The sequence below is a fragment of the Ursus maritimus genome, unplaced genomic scaffold (assembly GCF_017311325.1).
Source record: "Ursus maritimus isolate PB19 unplaced genomic scaffold, ASM1731132v1 scaffold_2, whole genome shotgun sequence".
NCBI classification, from domain to species: Eukaryota; Metazoa; Chordata; class Mammalia; order Carnivora; family Ursidae; genus Ursus; species Ursus maritimus.
In genome coordinates, this window is record NW_024424452.1 from 23,172,300 (window position 1) to 23,193,497 (window position 21,198).

A 21,198-nucleotide genomic window follows, 5' to 3' on the forward strand; every position below is an offset into this window, starting at 1 on the left:
CACTAATTACAAAAGATATATGCATCCCTATGTTTATTGCAGCCTTATTTATAATAGCCAAGATATGAAAGCAACCCAAGTGTCTACCAATAGATGGATTAGGAAGATGTGGCATATATATAATGAAATATTATTCAGCCATGAAAAAGAATGGGAACTTGTCATTTGCAAGGATGTGTATTCTAAATATAAAGAGATTAACTACATACTGAAATGGAAAATTTTCAAAAGGAACAAGGGACTTATAACACAATATTCAAAATATTCAGGATACAACCCCAAATTACTCAGCAAACTAAGATAAGGAAAATTTAAACTCTAAAACCATAAAGAAAATCCTCAGATGCCAAATCAAGATGACACAGATATTAGAATTATCTAATAATGACTTTATTTTTTTTTTTTTATTCTTTGCAGCTTTTTATTGCTTTGTCTAATAATGACTTTAAAGGAGCTTTCATTAAAAAAGTGCTCTAATAACAATCAATCATGAACACTGACAACTCAATAGTCAATAATAATAGACGGAGATCTTTAACATACTTCCCTCCATAACTGATATAACTGACATAAAAATCCATGTTAAAGATATAAAGAGGGGCACCTGGGTGGCTCAGTCAGTTAAGCAACTGCATTCGGCTCAGGTCATGATCTCAGGGTCCTGGGATCAAGCCCTGCATCAGGCTCCCTGCTCAGTGGGGAATCTCCTTGTCCCTCTCCTTCTGTCCCTCCCCCTGCACATGTGTGCTCTCTCTCAGTTTCTGTCTCAAATAAATAAATAAAATCTTAAAAAAAAAAAAAAAAGGATATGAACAACAGGGGAGCCTGGCTAGCTCAGTCAGTAGAGCATGATGTGACTCTTGATCTCAGGGTTGTGAGTTCAACTCCTACACTGGGTGTAGAGATCCCTTAAAAAATAATAATAATAAAGTTTTTAAAAAGATATCAACAACGAGGTGACCTGGGTGGCACAGTCAGTTGAGCATCCAACTCTTGGTTTCAGCTCAGGTGTGATCTCAGTGTCCTAGGATCAAGCTGGTTTTGGGTTCCATGCTCAGCACAGAGTCTGCTTGGAATTCTCTCTCCCTCTGCCCCTCCCACTCATGTTCATGCACGATCTCTCTCTCTCTCAAAATAAATAAATAAATCTTTTTTTTTTTTTTTCCAAAAAAGATATGAACAATATAGGGGTGCCTGGGTGGTTCAGTTGGTTAAGTGTCCGACTTGATTTTGGCTCAGGTCATGATCTCAGGGTTGTGAGTTCCAGCCCTGCATCAGGTTCCACACTGGGCAGGGAGCCTGCTTAAGATTCTCACTCTCCTTCTTCCTCTGCCCCTCCCCCACCTCTCTCTTTCACTCTCTCTAAAAATAAAATATGAATAACATTATTATAATATGCACAGAAAGCTACACCCATTGAACACACAATACACATTGTTTTTAGTGCACACATGCATGTAGAACGTTTGCTAACATTGGCTACAGTCTAGCCCACAGAGCTAGTGCCACCAAAATTTCAAAAAACTGAACTCAAATTCTGGCTCCAAATATGTTTGAAAATTTTTAAATGCTTTTCTAATTATCTTATGGGTCAAAGAAAAAATCCACAATGAAAACTAAAACTCTTGTGAACTATATGGTAAAGAAAATACTATACTTCAATTTGTAGGTTGCAACTAAAGTTATGACTAGAGGTAAATTTGGAGGCTTAAATACAAAGATTAGAAAAGAAGACTATCTAAACACCTAGGGAGAACTCAGCCAGCACAGGCTGGGCACAGAAAGCATTAATCATAAGGGTAAAGACTTCATTACATCAAAATCAATAACATCTATAAATCCAAAGACACTGTTAAGACAAGCTACAGACTGGGAGTAAATACTTGCAACACATACATCACACAAAAAACTAGTATTCAAAATATATAAAGAATGCATGTAAATTGATGAAAAAAGACACACAACCCTATAGAAAAATGGGAAAAAGACTTTTGAACTGACACTTCACAAAAGAGGATATCCATGTGGCCAATAAGCATATGAAAAGGTGCTCAACAACATTAGTTAACGAGGGAAGTCAAAACTACAATGACTCGGTTCCTTCCACGATTTAGCTATTGTGTGGAACCAAGATGCCCTTCAACAGATGACTGGATTAAGAAGTTGTGGTCCATATATACAATGGAATATTACTCAGCTATCAGAAAGAACGAGTTCTCAACATTTGCTGCAACATGGACGGCACTGGAGGAGATAATGCTAAGTGAAATAAGTCAAGCAGAGAAAGACAATTATCATATGATTTCTCTCATCTATGGAACATAGGAACTAGGAAGATCGGTAGGGGAAGAAAGGGATAAAGAAGGGGGGGTAATCAGAAGGGGGAATGAAGCATGAGAGACTATGGACTCTGAGAAACAAACTGAGGGCTTCGGAGGGGAGGGGGGTGGGGGAATGGGATAGCCTGGTGATGGGTAGTAAGGAAGGCACGTATTGCATGGTGCACTGGGTGTTATATGCAACTAATGAATCATCGAACTTTACATCAAAAACCAGGGATGTACTGTATGGTGACTAACATAATATAATAAAAAAAATTTTTTTAAAAACCCACAATGACTATACTATACCTTGGCTAATTGAATTTAAATTAAAAAATAATAAACAAACAAATAAATAAAATAAAATAAAACCACAATGAGATACCACTATACGCCTTCCAGAATGGTTAAAATTTAAAAAGACTAACACCACCAAGTGTTGGCATACTTACAGAGGAAGAGTTAACTCTCATACGTTACTGATTAAGAAAACAAACTGGCACAAACATTTTGGAAAAACATTTGGCCTTATTTAACAGGGTTGAAAACATGTATACTGTACACTCCATCAACCTCAATCCTAGGTATAAACCCAACAGAAAAATGTGCACGTGTGCACTAAAATATTCACAATAGCTTACTGTAATAGCCCAATAAATGAACAACCAAGCATCCATCAACAGAAGAGTGATACATTGTGAAATATTCATCAAATGTCATAGTACACAGCAATGAAAATGGCCAAATTGTAGCTACACAGAAGAACACAAAAGGAAAGCTATTGTATAATTCTATCTAAATAAAGTTCAAAACCAGGTAACACTAACATAGGGTTTTAGAAGTTAGTGATTATCTTTTTTTAATTATGTTCAATTAGCCAATATAGTTTTTGATGTAGTGTTCAACGATTCACCAGTTGTGTGTAACACCCAGAGCTTGTGGAAGAGGGGTGGTGTAGTGATTTGGATGGAATGTGAGGAATTTCTGGATTGCAGGCATCATTCTATTTCTTGACTGGAATAGTAGTTAAATGGGTGTGTTCACGTTGGGTAATTCAGTGATATGTACACATAGGTATGTATATTTTATATGTATGTATTTTATATTTCAATTAGAAACTTTAAAATGAAAAAGTAAATAGAAATTTAAACTACCTGACTGAAGTTTGTGTAACATGACCTGGAGACACAAAGAGAAAACTAGTAAATTGTAGTTGAAAATAGATTTCAAAGAGATTACTCACCAGTTCTAAAAGAGAAAAAGACGTGCTGGTCAAAGAAACAAAAATAAGAATGGTACAAAATGAACCATTTGAGGTGGAAAGAAAAGGGTTTAATGTGAAGTAAGACTAAGGAGAAACGGTGGTTAGGGAAACCAATGAGAGGATTTCTGCATAAGCTGGATGGTAAAAAATCAGAAAGAGCTTGTACTAGAAAACAACATTCCTACACGTGGAGAGAAAGAAACAGAATTTAGAAAACAGATAACTACTGTGGACGTCTACATAACATTTCCTATGTACTACAGCCAGTATCTCTTGAATCATTGCCATAACCCTATGTGGTAGGAGAATTTTTACCTCCATTTTACAGTCAAGGCACAGAGAAGTTAAGAAACTTACCTAAAAGTTATAGAGGCAGGATATGGCAGCATTCTAAATATTATCTATACTATACTATACCATACCATACTATACTATACTGATAAGATTGAAGTTTCAAGCCTGGGTGATTTGGGGGATGATAATTTCATTAGCATATCCAGGCAACCTGGAAGGAGGGACAGTCCCTTGCCCCAGAAAAGAATGATTTTTCTTTCTATAATTTTCTGTCTTCATTAAACCCAAGCATCACTGTCCCTTCAGGAAACACAGCATATTTCCTCACACCAATACAAGATCAAACTACATTAAGAATAACCTGATATGTGGAAAAGAAAGCTGCTGAAAGAAGTGTGTGCAAAATTCCAGAATATGAAGTTAATTATGTACATATTCATTTCCACTGATTTCTACCACCCAAATATTTCTTAAACTCTTCCTTCCTTTGTTCTAAACCACCCTGACTTAGGCCCTCCCTGCTTTTCTCCCGCTCTGTTATAATTGCCTCACAATTGGTTCCACGTCTTCAGCCTCGATATCGGAGTCAAACTTTATGGGAGCACACTACAGCCTATAGGCCAAATCCAGCCCATAAACTACTTTTGTATGTCCTGTGAGCTAAGAACAGTTTTTGCATTTCTAAATGGTTGAAGAAGAAGGAGGAAGAGAAGGAGGAGGAAGAGGAGGGGGAGGGGGAGGAGGATGACGATGAGGAGGAGAGAAGGAGAGGAGAAGAGGGGGAGGGGGAGAAGGGGGAGGAAAGGAAAAGGATATGTGACAAAGATGCATGTGGACCACAAGCCTAAAAAATTTACTGTTCTGTGCTTTCTGCAAAAATCTTGGCAACCCTTAATCTAAGTCAAGCTCCCCCCACTTCCTTTCCAGAGTCATTCTTCTGCTAGCAGCACTGATAGGAACACTGATAGGATACTGATAGTCTCAAAGCCCATCCTCTGGGGCTGTCTCCCCATTGCACAGACCAAGCATCACACCCTCAGTACTTTAAGAATAACTTTTCCACACCTGTAGGTATTTAATATTATAAAAGTAACTCAGTTTCCTAATATCTCCTCAACTAAACCTTTAACAACTAGTAGGTAGAAACTGTGTCCTCTCTTTTTAACTCCCATTTGTTGAGTGCTTACTATAGGTGAGAGACTGACCTAGATACTTTTTAAGATTAAATGTCACTTAATCCCCCTGATAACCCTAGACATTTGGTATTATCTTCAATTTACATCTTAAGAAACAGGCTCTGATCACAGAGTTAATTATTGGTGGAGCCAAGATTTAAAGCAGAGCTCTATCAAAGTCCTTGATAAAAAGTAGATAATTAATAAATAAATGAACAAATTAACGGATAGATGGATGAGTCAATGGTTTTCTCTCTGACTCTAGAGCCACGGTTTTTTACAGTATGGTCTTAATTTGACTTAACATTGAAATTCATCTCAAATCTTGGAATTAAAGTATATCTTAAATTAGTCTAACTTAAGAGCTTATATGATTATTTCTTTGTTGCCCATTTTATTCCAAAAAGGATTCAGGACATTTAATATATGACCTTTCTCCATAATATTCATGTTAAATAGTCATTCAGTCAATAAATCTACAGGCCAAATCAAGAATTTAGATAAAAGTAGAACATCAGAAAATTTGTATATTTGTATATTACTATTGCGATATAACTATTCACCACTGCTAAATGTATAGAACACAAAATCTGTTCCACAGGCCCAAAATGCCACAAAGAAAGTGAAGTTACCTTTAATCTCTTTTCCTTTTCCGAAACAATGGTCCTGATGAGCGTAAGTTCAGTTAGAGAAAAGATAAGTAAAATTATCAAAGGGAAGATATGTATAAAAAGCGACAAAAAACTATCATTATAATAAGCAGGGGATGGAAACCTCCTAAGATAAATGAAGACATCATTAAACAATTGTTCTACAGCTCTGCCGTTATGGTACGTCATGATGGCCTGATCTACGACATGCTGCAAAAGCAGGAACCCTTCTCTGATGTACCCTAAATGAGAAAACAAAGATGGTCAAGTTCAGTATACCAAGAAACAGCCAGGCAAACACAGAAGGCAATTTGGGTAATTCAAAGCTTTTAACTCAAAGAACAAAATAATTTCCCAAAGCCTATAGTGATTTGGAACACAAACAGATAATAAATAACATGGAATTGTATTACTATCGTCCCAAAACTAAAATACTACATGAAAATGATAGTTGCTTTATGTAATTTTATCAGCCAAAATAAATGAGAATTCAATACCAGACATACCAGACATATAAATAGAAGTGATGCTCAAAATAAGATGTGATACAATCCTATTTACAATAGCATCAAAAAGAATAAAATATATAGGAATAAACTTAACCGAGGAGGTGAAGGACTTATACACTGAAAACTACAAAACATTGCTGAAAGAAATTAAAGATGACACAAGTAAATGGAAAGAAATTCCTTGTTCCTGGATTGGAAGACTTACTGTTGTTAAAATATCCATACTACCCAGAATGATCTACAGATTCAATGCAACCTCTATCAAAATCCTTGTGATGAGCACCAGGTGTATGTATGGAAGTGCTGAATCACTAAATTGTATACCCAAAAGTAATATTACACTGTATGTTAACTAACTGGAATTTAAATAAAAACTTAAAAAAAAATCCCAATGGCCTTTTTTGCAGAAACAGAGAAAACAGTCCTAAAATACATATGAAATTGCAAAGAACGTTGAATAACCAAAACAATCTTAAGCAAAGAGAGCACTTGCTCTTGTGAGCTGGAGTCCTCACACTTCCTGATTTCAAAATATAATGCAAAATTACAGTAATCAAAAGAGTATTGGTATAGTAGCAGCATAAAGACAGACATAGAGACCAAGAGAACAGACAGTCCAGAAATAAATTCTCACATATATGGTCAAATGACCTTCAACAAGGCCACCAGGGGAAAGGACACTCTCTTCAAAACAAATGGTGCTGGATAAACTGGATATCCACATGCAAAAGAATGAAGTTGGATTCCTACCTTAAACTGCACATAAAAGTTAAATCAAAAGAGATTAAAGACCTAAACATAACAAAACTCGAGAAGAAAACATATAGGGCAAAAGCTTCATGACATTAGATTTCGCAATGGATCTCCTAGATATGACACCAAAAGCACAGGTGACAAAAGCAGAAAACAAACAAATGAGAAGACTTCAAACTTAAAAGCTTCTACACAGTGCACAGTGAAGGAAACAATCAACAGAGTGAAAAGGCAACCAATGGAATGGGAGGAAATATTCACAAACCATATAACTGATAAAGGGTTAATATCCAGAATATATAAAGAGGGTTCTTGAGTGCTTCAGTTGATTAGGCATCAGACTCTTGATTTTGGTTCAGGTCATGATCTCAGGGTCCTGAGATACAGCCCTGTGAGGGGTTATGCACTCAAGCAGGGAGTCTACTTGAGGATTCTCTCTCTCCCTCTCTCTCTGCCCCTCCCCCTGCTCACATGTGCACTCTCTCTCTCTCAAATAAATAAATAAATCTCGGGGCGCATGGGTGGCTCAGTTGTTTAAGCATCTGCCTTCTGCTCACATCATGATCTCGGTGTCTTAGGATTGAGCCTTGTGTTGGGCTCTCTGCTCAGCACGGAGTTTGCATCACCCTTGCCCTCTGCCCCTCCCCCCACTCATGCTCACTCCTCTATCTCAAATAAATAAGTAAATAATCTTTAAAAAAAATGAAAAGTATACATATATACAATGGAATATCACTCAGCCATCAGAAAGAATGAATATCTACCATTTACATTGACATGGATGGAACTGGAGGTTCCACTTACTTAAGTGAAGTAAGTCAATCAGAGAAAAACAATTATCATATGGTTTCATTCATATGTGGAACATAAGAAATAGTGCAGAGGACAATAGGGGAAGGAAAGGAAAACTGAATGGGAAGATATCAGAGAAGGAGACAAACCATGAGAGACTCTGGACTCCTAGAAACAAACTTAGGGTTACAGAAGGGAGCAGGGATGGGGTAACTGGGTGATGGGTATTAAGGAGGGCATGTGTTATGATGAGCACTGGGTGTTATACACAACTAATGAATCACTGAATACTACATCAAAAACTAATGATGTGCTGTATGGTGGCTAACTGAATGTAAATAAATAAATAAATAAACATGACAGTTATTACATTAAAAAAATACATGGAAGCAAAAAAAAATGAAAACACAACAGTCTGAAACCTTTGTGATGCAGCGAAGACAGTCCTAAAGGGAAGTATATTGCAATATGAGCCTAATTCAAGAAGCAAGAAAAGTCTCAAATACACAATCTAACTTTACTCCTAAAGAAGCTAGAAAAGGAACGGCAAATAAAGCCTCAGGCTGGCAGAAGAAGGGAAATAATAAAGATTAGAGCAGAAATAAATAATATAGAAACAAAAAAATTACAAAATTAAGAGATTTCAGATTAATGAAACTAAGAGCTCATTTTTCAAAGAATTAATTCTTCAAAAGAATTAATAAAATTGATAAACCCATAGCCAGATTTATCAAAAAGATAAAAGAACCCAAATAGATAAAAACATGAATGAAAGAGGACATATCACAACCAACACTGCAGAAATACAATTATAAGAGAATACTATGAAAAATTATATGCCAACAAACTGAGCATCCAGGAAGAAATGGACAAATTTCTAGCAACATACAAATGACCAAAACTGAAACAGGGAGAAATAGAAAATCTGAACAGACCCATTACCAGCAAAGAAACTGAATCAGTAATTTAAAATTTCCCAACAAACAAAAGTCCAGGGCCAGATAGATTCCCAGGGGAATTCTATCAGACACTGAAAGAAGAGTTAATATCTATTCTCCTCAAACTGTTTCAAAAAGTAGAAATGGAAGGAAAACTTCCAAATTCATTCTATGAGGCCAGCATTACCTTGATTCCAAAACCAAAGATCCCACTAAAAAGGAGAATTATAGGCCAATATCCCTGATGAACATGGATGCAATAAAATATTAGCAAATTGAATTCAACAGTTTTCAACGGAATTTCAACATTTAATGAATTATTCACCATGATCAAGAGGGATTTATTCCTGGGCTGCAAGGGTGGTTCAACATCTGCAAATCAATCAGCGTGATACACCATATTAATTAAAGAGAGGAGAGGAACCATATGATCCTGCCAATAGATGAAGAAAAAGCATTTGTCAAAATACAGCATCCTTTCTTGATAAAAACCCTCAACAAAGTAGGGATAGATGGAACGTACCTCAGCGTCATAAAGGCCAACAGCTAATATCATCCTCAATGGGGAAATACTGAGAGCCTTTCCCCTACAGTCAGGAACAAGACAAGGATGTCTGCTCTCACCACTGTTATTTAACATAGTACTGGAAGTCTTAGTTTGTCTGATTAGACAACAAAAATAAATAAAAGGCATCCAAATTGGCAAGGAAGAAGTCAAACTTTCACTATTTACAGACAACACAATACTCTATGTAGAAAACCCAAAAGACTCCACCAAAAAATTACTAGAACTCTTACATGAATTCAGCAAAGTTGCAGGATATAAAATCAAAGTGAAGAAATCTTTTGCATTTCTCTATGCCAACAACAAAGCAGCAGAAAAAGAAATCAAGGAATTGATCCCATTTGCAATTGCACCAAAAACAGTAAGATACCTAGGAATGAATCTAACTAAAGAAGTAAAATATCTGTACTCTGAAAACTGCAGGACACTTATGACAGAAACTGAAGAGGACACAAAGAAATGGAAAAGCATTCCATGCTCATGGATTGGAAGAACACGTATTGTTAAAATGTCTGTATTACCTAAAGCAATCTATACATTTAATGCAATCCCTATCAAAATGCCACCAGCATTTTTCACAAACCTAGAACAAACAATCCTATAATTTGTGTGGAACCACAAAAGACCCCGAATAGTCAAAAAATTGTGAAAAAGAAAAACAAAACTGGAGGTATGAGGATTCTGGATTTCAAGCTGTATCACAAAGCTATAGCCATCAAGACAGTATGATACTGGGGGCACCTGGGTGGCACAGCGGTTAAGCGTCTGCCTTCGGCTCAGGGCGTGATCCCAGCGTTGTGGGATCGAGCCCCACATCAGGCTCCTCTGCTGTGAGCCTGCTTCTTCCTCTCCCACTCCCCCTGCTTGTATTCCCTCTCTCACTGGCTGTCTCTATCTCTGTTGAATAAATAAATAAATAAAATCTTCAAAAAAAAAAAAAAAAGACAGTATGATACTGGCACAAAAACAGACATATAGATCAATGGAACAGAATAGAGAAGCCAGAAATGGACCCACAACTATATGGTCAACTAATCTTCAACAAAGCAGGAAAGAATATCCAGGGGGAAAAAGACAGTCTCTTCAATAAATGGGGTTGGGAAAACTGGACAGCAACATGCAGAAGAATGAAACGGGACCACTTTATTACACAATACACAAAAATATATTCAAAATGGATGAAAGACTTCAATGTGAGAAAGGAAACCATCAAAATCCTAGAGGAGAACATGGGCAGAAACCTCTTTGACCTCAGCCGTAGCAACTTCTTATTAGACATGTCGCTGGAGGAAGGGAAACAAAATAAAAACTGAACTATTGGGACTTCATCAGGACAAAAAGCTTTTGCACAGGTTAAGCAAACAATCAACTAAAACTAAAAGACAGCCTATGGAACGGGAGAAGATATTTGCAAATGACATATCTGATAAAGGGTTAGTATCCAAAATCTATAAAGAACTTACCAAATTCAACACCCCAAAAAACCAAATAATCCAGTTAGGAAATGGGCAGAAGACATGAATGGACACTTTTCCAAAGAAGACATCCATATGGCTAAGAGACACATGAAAAGATGCTTAACATCACTCAGGGAAATACAAATGAAAACCTCAATGAGATACCACCTCACACCCTCAGGAGGGCTAAAATTAATAATGCAAGAAACAACAGCTGTTGGCGAGGATGCAGAGAAAGAGGAACACTCTTGCACTGTTGGTGGGAATGCAAACTGGTGTGGCCACTCTCGAGAAGAGTTCAGAGGTTCCTCAAAAAGTTAAAAATAGAACTACCCTATGATCCAGCAATTGCACTAGTAGGTATTTACCAAAAGGACACAAAAAAACAGATCTGAAGGAGAACATGCACCCAGATGTTTATAGCAACATTATCAACAATAGCCAAACTATGGAAAAAGCCCAAATATCCACTGACTGATGAATGGATGAAGAAGATGTGGTATACATATATAATGGAATATTACTCAGCCATCAAAAAGAATGAAATCTTGCTATTTGCAGTGATGTGGATGGAGCTAGTGTATATAATGCTAAGTGAAGTAAGTCAGTCAGAGAAAGATAAATACCATATGATCTCACTCATGTGGAATTTAGGAACAGACAAACATATGGGAAGGAGGAAAAGAAAAAAGAGAGGGAAACAAGCCATACAAGACTCTTAAGGATAGAGAACAAATGGAGGGAGGTGGATGGGGGATGAGCTAGATGGGTAATGGGGATTAAAGAAGGCACTTGCTGTGATGAGCACTGGGTATTGTATGTAAGTGATGAATCAATGAATTCTACTCCAGAAACCAACATCGCACTCTCTGTTAACTAACCAAAATTTATATTAAAAAATAATAATAATTTAGAACCATAAATATGCAGGCAATGTTAGTTTATAGAGATGAGTCTATTAAGTCAGCAGAGCCAACTTTTACTAACTAAGACGATATAAATGCAAGGATACACACTGATAAAGTTCAAAAATGCTCTATATGCTTGCTTTTACAATAAAAAACTCAATTTTAAAAATGCACTGCCACAATGAATAAACTTTTTCTCTCATTGAAAAAAATGATTCACACACGTTGCTAGCTTGCAACCAAAATATTAATATAAGGACGCTGGAGGCCTGCTCACCAGGATCTCCTCCATCATCATCAAATGGGTTCCTGGGTTCTACAGAAGGTAACTCTGGAAAGAGAAGATGTGTATTCCATCCAGTATCTTTTAAGGAGCTTAGCAAATTTGAAGATTTCTCAGTACCTGCACCCAAACGCAGATGATATTTTACCTAGAATAAACAATAGAAAGCAAAAAACATGTTAGACCAATGAGCACTAAAAAGCATGTATGAGCAGTGAAAGGAAAAGAAAATACAAAGCTAAAATTTGTCTGAGCAATTCAGGATTCTAAATGATTAGAAGTGGCAGTATCACTGACACAAGGGACAAGCAGCAAGCCTCAGGTGCCATAATCACAGTCAAAGTTTGAAATCAATTAAATTTATATCTCTGCTCTTTCATCTTCAGGCATTTTGCCTCTGAATTACAAAGATGCCAACAATGGTACCTTGATCATTACAAATGTATTTTTCTACACCCACAACTGGCTTGCCTAACTCCGTGAGACCTCAAACAGTTCTATTAATTTTCTTTCCTATTATGTTAGCCAATTATGGTAAAGATTATCTCCCTCTTCAAAAAGTAACTAACAGAAAAGGAAAAAGCCCAGATATAGGGATAATAAAATTTAAATGTAGAATGCTGCATATTTTAAATAAAATTTAAATGTAGAATGCTGCATATTTTAAATAAAATTTAAAAGTAGAACGCTGCATATTTTAAATATTACATGAAAAGTAAACGATACATCTAGAGAGCTGACCCAACCTCGGGGTAAGTAAGAGTAGATCTGAGTAGCCTGACAAGGCAAGAGGCTACAGTTGCCAAAGGTCAGTAGAGGCCGAACAGAGAAGTCCGTGTGAGAAGGAACAGGCAAGTACACCAAGTCTAGGCAAACATTCATACAATTCAGTAATTCAAAAGCAACACTGTAAGTAGCTACAGCATGCTTGAATATTATTAATACACAGTTCTTGACCTCAAGGAACTGACCACGTGCTCAGGGAGCAGAGAAGAGAGACGGGGAGACTTTGGATAGGTAGTTACAGCAATAATTTTACACACATTAATAGTAAGAGTTATCCCAGACAAAGGCGGACAGGCAGAACATCAAAAGGAGAGAGGATAATGTGATCAAAGGCAGAGAAGCAAGAGATCACACAATACATACAAACAACTACTAGGGGTTCAACATTGCTAGAGCATGAAGTTCAAAGAAAGAAGAGGCAACACGAGGCTGGAGGGCTCTTCAGAAAACAGGTCACTGATGACCCTGTACTCCACACAAAGGACCTTCTGTAGCTCATGGAGAACCCCTGGAGTGTTTCACACAGCACAGAGACATGATCTTTCCTATGTTCTTAGTGCATCATGGTGTTACCTACGATAAAGAGAGGTCTCACCCAGGAAAATCAGCTAAGTTACCAAAGAGTTGGTTCTGGGGACAGGGAGGGTACAGGAGGTCATGAACTCAGAAAACATAAGACATTCTGTTTCATAAATTGTGGGAAAAAAGAACAGGCACCAGGGGAAATAAGCTGGGGAAAATCTTGTCAGGTATCCATTCTAAATGCTAGACACAGCGAACTGTCAACAAAAACGAAGCTTGTACTGCACCAAAGTTATTTGAAATTTGAGTCAGAGGCTCTATACATACCAATGAACCTGTATCACCATCAGCATATACTTTTGAAGCAGTACTTACTGTAAAGTAGGTTCAGCTGGGGAAAGTGAGGAGAGGAAGGAATAGAAAGAAAGGCTACCTACCATCCTGCTGGTGATTTTTCTTTCTCCTTCCTTCCTTCCATTAGCAAACACTTGTATCCGGAACAGGATTAGGCTCTACGCATAAATACTATAGTTTGATCATTTCCCTCAACCCTGGGTGGCTCATCTCTACCATGTGGTAAAGAGACACACCAAGTCACCAAAGTTCAAACACTATCCATTTTCTCTCCTTGAGGGATGTTATCAGAGTCTTCCTTGGGGTCTGTCCTAATTCTGACGCAACCTGGAAAACTCTAAAAGCTGATACTAGAGATTTAGAAGAGAAATCAGGTAGTTCACTCAAAAGAAAGAAGTCTTTCATGTTGGAATCTCTACTGCTATATATGTATATGCCTTTATTTTAAAGGCCAAACTAACACTTCAAGGACCTCCAAATGAGTTACCGGTGGGGTTATAGAAGCTTCCCTTCATGCCAACAGTGATAATCAAGAATTCTGAAAGTTAAAGCAATTTCCTCTTTGGAGACATAAAACAAATACATTAAAACATGATACAAAGTACAAAAAAGGAGGCATTTACCAAAGCAAAAACAAGCAGCAGGTGGAAAGTTCTATCAAGAGGGTGTAAGAACTCCTGGAGTTCACAGTCCTAGCAAAGGGAGCTACCTCAGCTTAAAAGAGGTCCAGATATTAGTGAAGTGTTTTTGTTTTTGTTTTTGCTTGTAACTTTCATATAATAGCTTTGTTATAAAAGTCACTTCAGATACAAAGTTAGAATGGCAATTACACTTAAAATTAGCTCATTAAAAAGTTTAAATATATTACAGATATGCACTACCTGAAATTCCAGAAGGAATTTAAGCAGGGAATAGACATTGCCAGCCATCTTTTTTACCCAGCTACATTGTTATTTTCTTAAGCACCATTTGCAAGACTGGAAACATCTGCTTGGTCAGGGAGATTAATAAAGTGAATATCCTTACTAAAGCTCCTGTTACTCTATTTTCTGAATATAAGACCATAAGGCAGCAGATAAAAGTTTTCTCCTCATGTTATACATTAGTATAATGTAATGGTTAAAAGCACAGGTATTAAAATAAGTTGGCACGGGGACACCTGGGTGGCTCAGTTGGTTAAGCGTCTACCTTCGGCTCAGGTCACGATCCCACGGTGCTGGGATTGAGTCCTGCATTGTGCTCCCTGCTCAGTGGAAGCCTGCCTCTCCCTCTGCCTGCCACTCCCTCTGCTTTATGTGCTCTCTTTCTGACAAATAAATAAATAAAATCTTTAAAAACAAACAAACAAGCAAACAAAGTTGGCACAGGATTCAAATCCCTGTACTGTTATATACTAGTAGTTAGGATCTTGGGCAACTTACAATCTTTCCCATTTATAAAATGGGGAGGTTACCTGTATCTCATTAAATCTCTAAAATCTAACATATAATTATAAAGTCTTTAGACAAAAATTTCTTACCTGAAGTGGCAAACTGTCATCGCTGTGTTTGAAGTCATGATCAAATACGATCGCAGCCAGCACCTGAACCTTAGGCTTCCTTTCATACTCGACGTACTTCTCAAACTCTGCTTCTGAAGAAAAGCCTCGAACTGCAGAGAGAAAATCTCACTAAGTCATCACATAAATGGAACACGTCTAATGATTATCCCTATCTGTACACGAATAACATAATCCTTGTTGTAACACATTTTAAAACATTATTACTCAAACATTGACAGTACAGATGACCTAATGGATATCTGCGATACACAAAAATTCTTGTGTTTTATAAAAGTTGGAACACATTATAAACAATATTTAATCATTACAATAACTACATTAAGGTAAACTATGACAAGCGGAACTTTTTAATTGTATTTTGAAATCCAGGGATTAAAAAAATTTTTGAAAGGAAATAAGTGACAAATTATCTCTGCAGAAAGTGTATTTCAGGGGCGCTTGGGTGGCACAGAGGTTAAGCATCTGCCTTCAGCTCAGGGCGTGATCCCGGCGTTATGGGATCGAGCCCCACATCAGGCTCCTCCGCTGTGAGACTGCTTCTTCCTCTCCCACTCCCCCTGCTTGTGTTCCCTCTCTCGCTGGCTGTCTCTATCTCTGTCGAGTAAATAAATAAAAATAAAAAATAAAAATAAAAAAAAAGAAAGTGTATTTCAAAAAATAATAGTAGAATAAATTGTATTCTAGAAAACAATTGTATAATTTAAATTAAAAATTAAAAAATGGAAGTAGTGGTTACTTTTCTTATTCACAAATTAATCTCTATGAAATTAAAAAAAAACCACACTCTCAAAATGACACGCACACAACGACACACATACAGGTAACTTAAATGACTAAAGTTTTTTCTTAAAAATTAAAATATTTCCAATGTAAACAGGTTATTGAAGTCTTCAATAGCCTCTCTACAAGAAAACATAAATAATTAAGGAGAGAAGTAAGATTTTTAAAATAAAGTCATATAACATGTGCAAAGATTCTTATTGTAAAGATGTCATTTCTGTAAAAATTGACATATGGAGTTGATATAATTCTAGTAAAAATCAAAACAACTTGTTAACTAACTTGGATTTAAATAAAACAAAACAAAACATAATAAAATATCAATCTTCTAGAATAGATCTCAAGAGAGCTGATGGATATGTTATTTAGCTTGATTGTGATAATGAAGGTATATGTATATCAAAACATCATATTATATAACCAAAATATATACATACAGTCTTTATTTGTCAATCATAAATAAAATACAAATAAAACTGGTAAATAAAATTTTAAAAATAAAATAAAATACTTCCCCCAAAAAATCCAAACATTTTTTATGAAACATTACAAGCCAATTCTAAAATTTATATGGAAACACAATGGGTAAATATCAAGGTGTATTAAAAGATGAGCTTTTGGGGCATCTGGGTGGCTCAGCTGATTAAGAGTCTAACTCTTGATTTCAGCTCAGGTCTTGACCTTGGGGTTGTGAGTTCAAGCCCTGCATGTGCTCCATGCTGGGCAAGGAGCCTACTTTAAATAAAAAAAAAAAAAAAAAAAAGAGAGAGAGAGAGAGATGAGTTTCATCCCACTATATTACTAGAAAGAAAAACCAAACTACAGAAGAGTTTATATAGTATGCTCTTGTATAAGAAAGGACAATAAGGAATAGAAAGAAAAAATATATAGACACACATACACAGACTCACACACATACCCAGAAATACATGCATACATGTAGCAACATTATTTTTGTCAAAAGAAACACAAAAAGAATAAATCAGGCACTAACAGTATTGGTTACCTACAGTGGGTGGATGAGAACAGGCTAGAAGGGATTGTAGAGGCAATGCCAGTTCTCTAATTATACATTTTAATACAAGTTTGACTTTCATTTATTGTTAATCTTTTACATACTCAAAAATAAAGTTAAATCAACACAGAGGGGTATAATTACTAAAACTTAATAAGAATATAAGTGAATCCTAAATAGATATTAAACTGATAACAACCACAAGAAGAAAGAAAAAGAATTAGCCCAAGTAAATTTTAGGCACAGTATGTTGACAAATACCCCTAGCTGAATATAGTCTAAGAAGAAAAACAACTGCAAAGAAATCTTGTAAGTGTGCTAGGGTAGTAGTACGTAATATAAGTAATTCAGAAATACTTTTCTGTAAGATAGGGCAAATGAGTACATTGATGCTGCTAGGATCTAGGGCTCTGTGAGGGAAAGGAGGTACAAATATATAATGAGAGAAGGAAAACAAGAGGCTTATATTGTTGGGCTGGCATTGAAAGTATCAACATAAACTCATGATTTTTAAAAAAATCCTACATCTGTCTACTAGAAGAGTCTAGAAGCAAAGACACCCCAGTAGTAATGAGTACACTTAGTACTTGTTTTTCCCTATGTTTTATTGTGGGGAGGCAGACACACTGAACACATTTACAGAGACCTATCAGGCCCTGAGGGGAGAAGTAAACAGGAGGCCAATTCTGAAACACTTATAAGTGGGGGGTTAAGTGGTGACCTTTCTACTGGCACCTTCAGGAAGGGACATTGGTAGCAAAGGGAGGGTTTTTGTTCCTCTCTCTCTCTCTCTCATCTTGTTTTTCCCATATCTTAGTTTCTTAATACCATCCCTAAAAAAAGAGGAATTAAGACTGCTTCATAGATTGAATCTAGTTCTAGGGCACAGAAAATACAAGGTGTTCAGCCTGAACAGGTAGTTCTGTTAGAAAGTGAAAGTGCTCAAATGCTGACAAACATACATCAAAAGGACATTGCTTTAAAAAAAAAAAAAAACCCCACTGGCTAAATCTGGGATGATTTTAGAATCAAAAATCATCATCATCAAATGATTACATCATTCAGAATATGTTCTCTCACATAATGCAATTAAACTAAATCCAATAACAAAAATATAACTAGAAAAATTCTAGTTATAGAATTATGGAAATTAGGCAATATACTCTCAATAACTCATGGAACAAAGAACACAAAATAGACTAGTGTCTTGAGGTGCCTGGGTGGCTGAGTCAGTTAAGCATCTGCCTTTGGCTCAGGTCATGATCCTGGAGTCCCAGGATCGAGTCCCACATTGGGTTCCCTGCTCTGTGGAGAGTCTGCTTCTCCCTCTGCCCCTAACCCGGCTCATGCTCTCTCTCTCGCTTTCTCTCTCAAATAAAAAAATAAAAATTTAAAAAATAGACTAATGTCTTAAACATGCATGTAAAATTTCTTAACAAAATATTAGCAAATAAAATTCATAGAATAAACCCAAGTAGGAAGAAATGGATGCCTTCCTGGAAACTTACAAACTACTAAGAATGAAACGGGAAGAAATAAACAATCCGAATAGACCAATAATCAGTAACAAAATTGAAGCAGTAATCAAAAAGCTCCCCAAAAACAAAAGTCCAGGACCAGACAGCTTCCCAGGGGAATTCTACCACACATTTAAAGAAAAAATAATACCTATTCTACTGAAACTGTCCCAAATAATAGAAACAGAAGAAAAACTTTCAAACTCCTTCTATGAGGCCAGCATTACCCTGATCCCAAAACCAGGCAAAGACCCCACCAAAAAGGAGAATTACAGACCAATATCCCTGATGAACATGGATGCCAAAATACTCAACAGGAGCCTAGCTAATAGGATCCAACAGTACATTAAAAAGATTATTCACTACGACCAAGTGGGTTTTATGCCTGGGATGCAAGGTGGTTCAACATTCACAAATCAATCAACATGAGACAGCACATCAATAAAAAAAAAAAAAAGATAAGAACCATATGATCCTCTCAATTGATGCAGAAAAAGCATTTGACAAAATACAACATTCGTTCCTGATTAAAACTCTTCAGGGTAAAGGGATAGAAGGAATATCCCTCAATATCAGAAAAACCAAGCCCACAGCAAATATCATTATCAATGGGGAAAAGGTGAGAGCTTTTCCCTTAAGATCAGGTACACAACAGGGATGCCCACTCTCACCACTATTGTTCAACAGAGTGCTAGAAGTTCTAGCCTCAGCAATCAGACAACAAAAATAAATAAAAGGCATTCAAATTGGCAAAGAAAAAGTCAAACTTTCTCTCTTCGCAGAAGACATGATACTTTATGTGGAAAACCCAAAAGACTCCACCCCCAAATTACTAGAACTCGTACAGCAATTCAGCAATGTGGCAGGATACAAAATCAATACACAGAAATCAGTTGCTTTTCTATATGCTAACAATGTAATTGTAGAAAGAGAAATTAAGGAATCAATTCAATTAACAATAGCAACAAAAACCATGATATACCTAGGAATAAATCTAACTAAAGAAGTAAAGCATCTATACTTTAGAAACTACAGAATACTTATGAAAGAAATTGAGGAAGACACACACGAAAAATGGGAAAACGTTCCATACCCATGGATTGGAAGAATAAACATTGTTAAAATGTCTACCCGGCCCAGAGCAATTTACACTTTCAATGTCATCATCCCTATTAAAATATCATTGGCATTTTTCAAAGAACTGGAACAAAAAATCCTAAAATTTGTATGGAACCAGAAAAGACCCCAAATCACCAAGGGAATGATGAAAAAGAAAAAGCCGGAGGCACCACGTTGCCTGACTTCAAGCTATATTACAAAGCTGTGATTACCAAGACAGCATGGTATTGGCACAAAAACAGACACACAGACCAATGGAACAGAATAGAGACTCCACAAATGGACGGATGTTGTATTTTGTATTTTCCAACAGTTACTTTACCAGTTACTTCCTGTCAAAAGATAGAACATACCAAGTATTGGTGAAGATATGGAACCGAAACTCTCAAACGTTTCTGTAAATCTAAATAGTTACATCCCCCACGAACCAACAATTTCACCCCTAGCTATACACCAAACAGAAAGGTATATATATGTTCATCAAAAGGTTCTTATAAAAATGTTCATAACGGCACTACTCATAATAGCTCAACTCTGGAATCTACCCAAATGTTCGTCAATAACATATAGATTGTATAATATTAACATAATGGGATACTACAGAGAAATTAGTGACTTATGATCTCACACAACAATTTGGATGATTCTTTACAAATATAATGCTAAGTGAAAGCACACACATAAAAACTACATAATACGTACTGTATATAACACAGAGTGCTATAATGGAACATATTGAATAGCTCCATTTCATAAGGTGAAAAGCAGGCAAAGCTAATCTAAGGTCTTAGATGTTAAAATAGTAGTTAAATTTGGGGGAGTCATAACTGCAACTTGGCACAAAGGAAGCTTCTAGGGTCATGAAAGCACTCTTAGAATTACAGATTCCTTATTAACTACAAAGAGGAAAACTGCCTTGACAATGGGAAGTCGGTGGAAATCCATTTTACTAAAATGAGTAAGCATGATGTCACCAACTGAGGAACAAACTGGTAATATGCTTCCAAAAGTGATTCACTAAGAAGATCTTATAAGAAAGATGTAATATTTTCAACACAAATGATCAAATTGAAACTAAATGTAAGGAAACAATCAAATACAAATTAAGACGCTTCTGCAAAATAATTGGCCTAGTCTTTTAAAAATATCAATGTCATTAAAGACAAAACAACAACAAAAGCAGTCTAAGAAAGTACTCTAAGCCAGAGGTCAGCACATTATGGTCCTGTGCAGGTCAAATCTACCCTGCAGTCTGTTTTGGTATGGGCCTGTGAGCTATGGATCTTTTTTACATCTCTAAAGGGCTCTTAAAGAAAAAAAAGAATATTTGATAGAAACCCCATAGCCCATAAAACTTAATATATTTACTATCTGGCCCTTTACAGAAAAGTTTGCCAACCCCAGTGAATATTTAAAAATCTCTAACTGGGGGGTGCCTGGGTGGCTCAGTCAGGGAGCGTCTGACTCTTGGTTTCAGCTCAGGTCATGACGTCAGGGTCCTGGGGATCAGGCCCTGAGTCAGGCTCTGTGCTTGAGGAGCAGAGTCTGCTTAAGATTCTCTCTTTCCCTCTGCTCCTCCCCCGACTACATTCACTTATATCGCTTTCTAAATAAATAAATAAATAAATAAATAAA

General features: G+C 36.5%; 1 protein-coding gene across 1 annotated transcript in view; it reads right to left on the reverse strand.

Moving 5' to 3' along the window:
- Window positions 1-21,198, reverse strand: part of LOC103668908 (ATP-binding cassette sub-family A member 3-like) — a 159,316-nt gene that overhangs the window by 136,417 nt on the left and 1,701 nt on the right. Inside the window, exons 3-5 of the mRNA XM_040636564.1 lie at window positions 15,091-15,221; window positions 11,904-12,057; window positions 5,687-5,946 (exon numbers count right to left, since the gene is read on the reverse strand). Of these exons, the coding sequence (XP_040492498.1) occupies window positions 5,687-5,946; window positions 11,904-12,057; window positions 15,091-15,221 (545 nt within the window). The remainder of the gene's footprint in view (window positions 1-5,686; window positions 5,947-11,903; window positions 12,058-15,090; window positions 15,222-21,198) is intronic.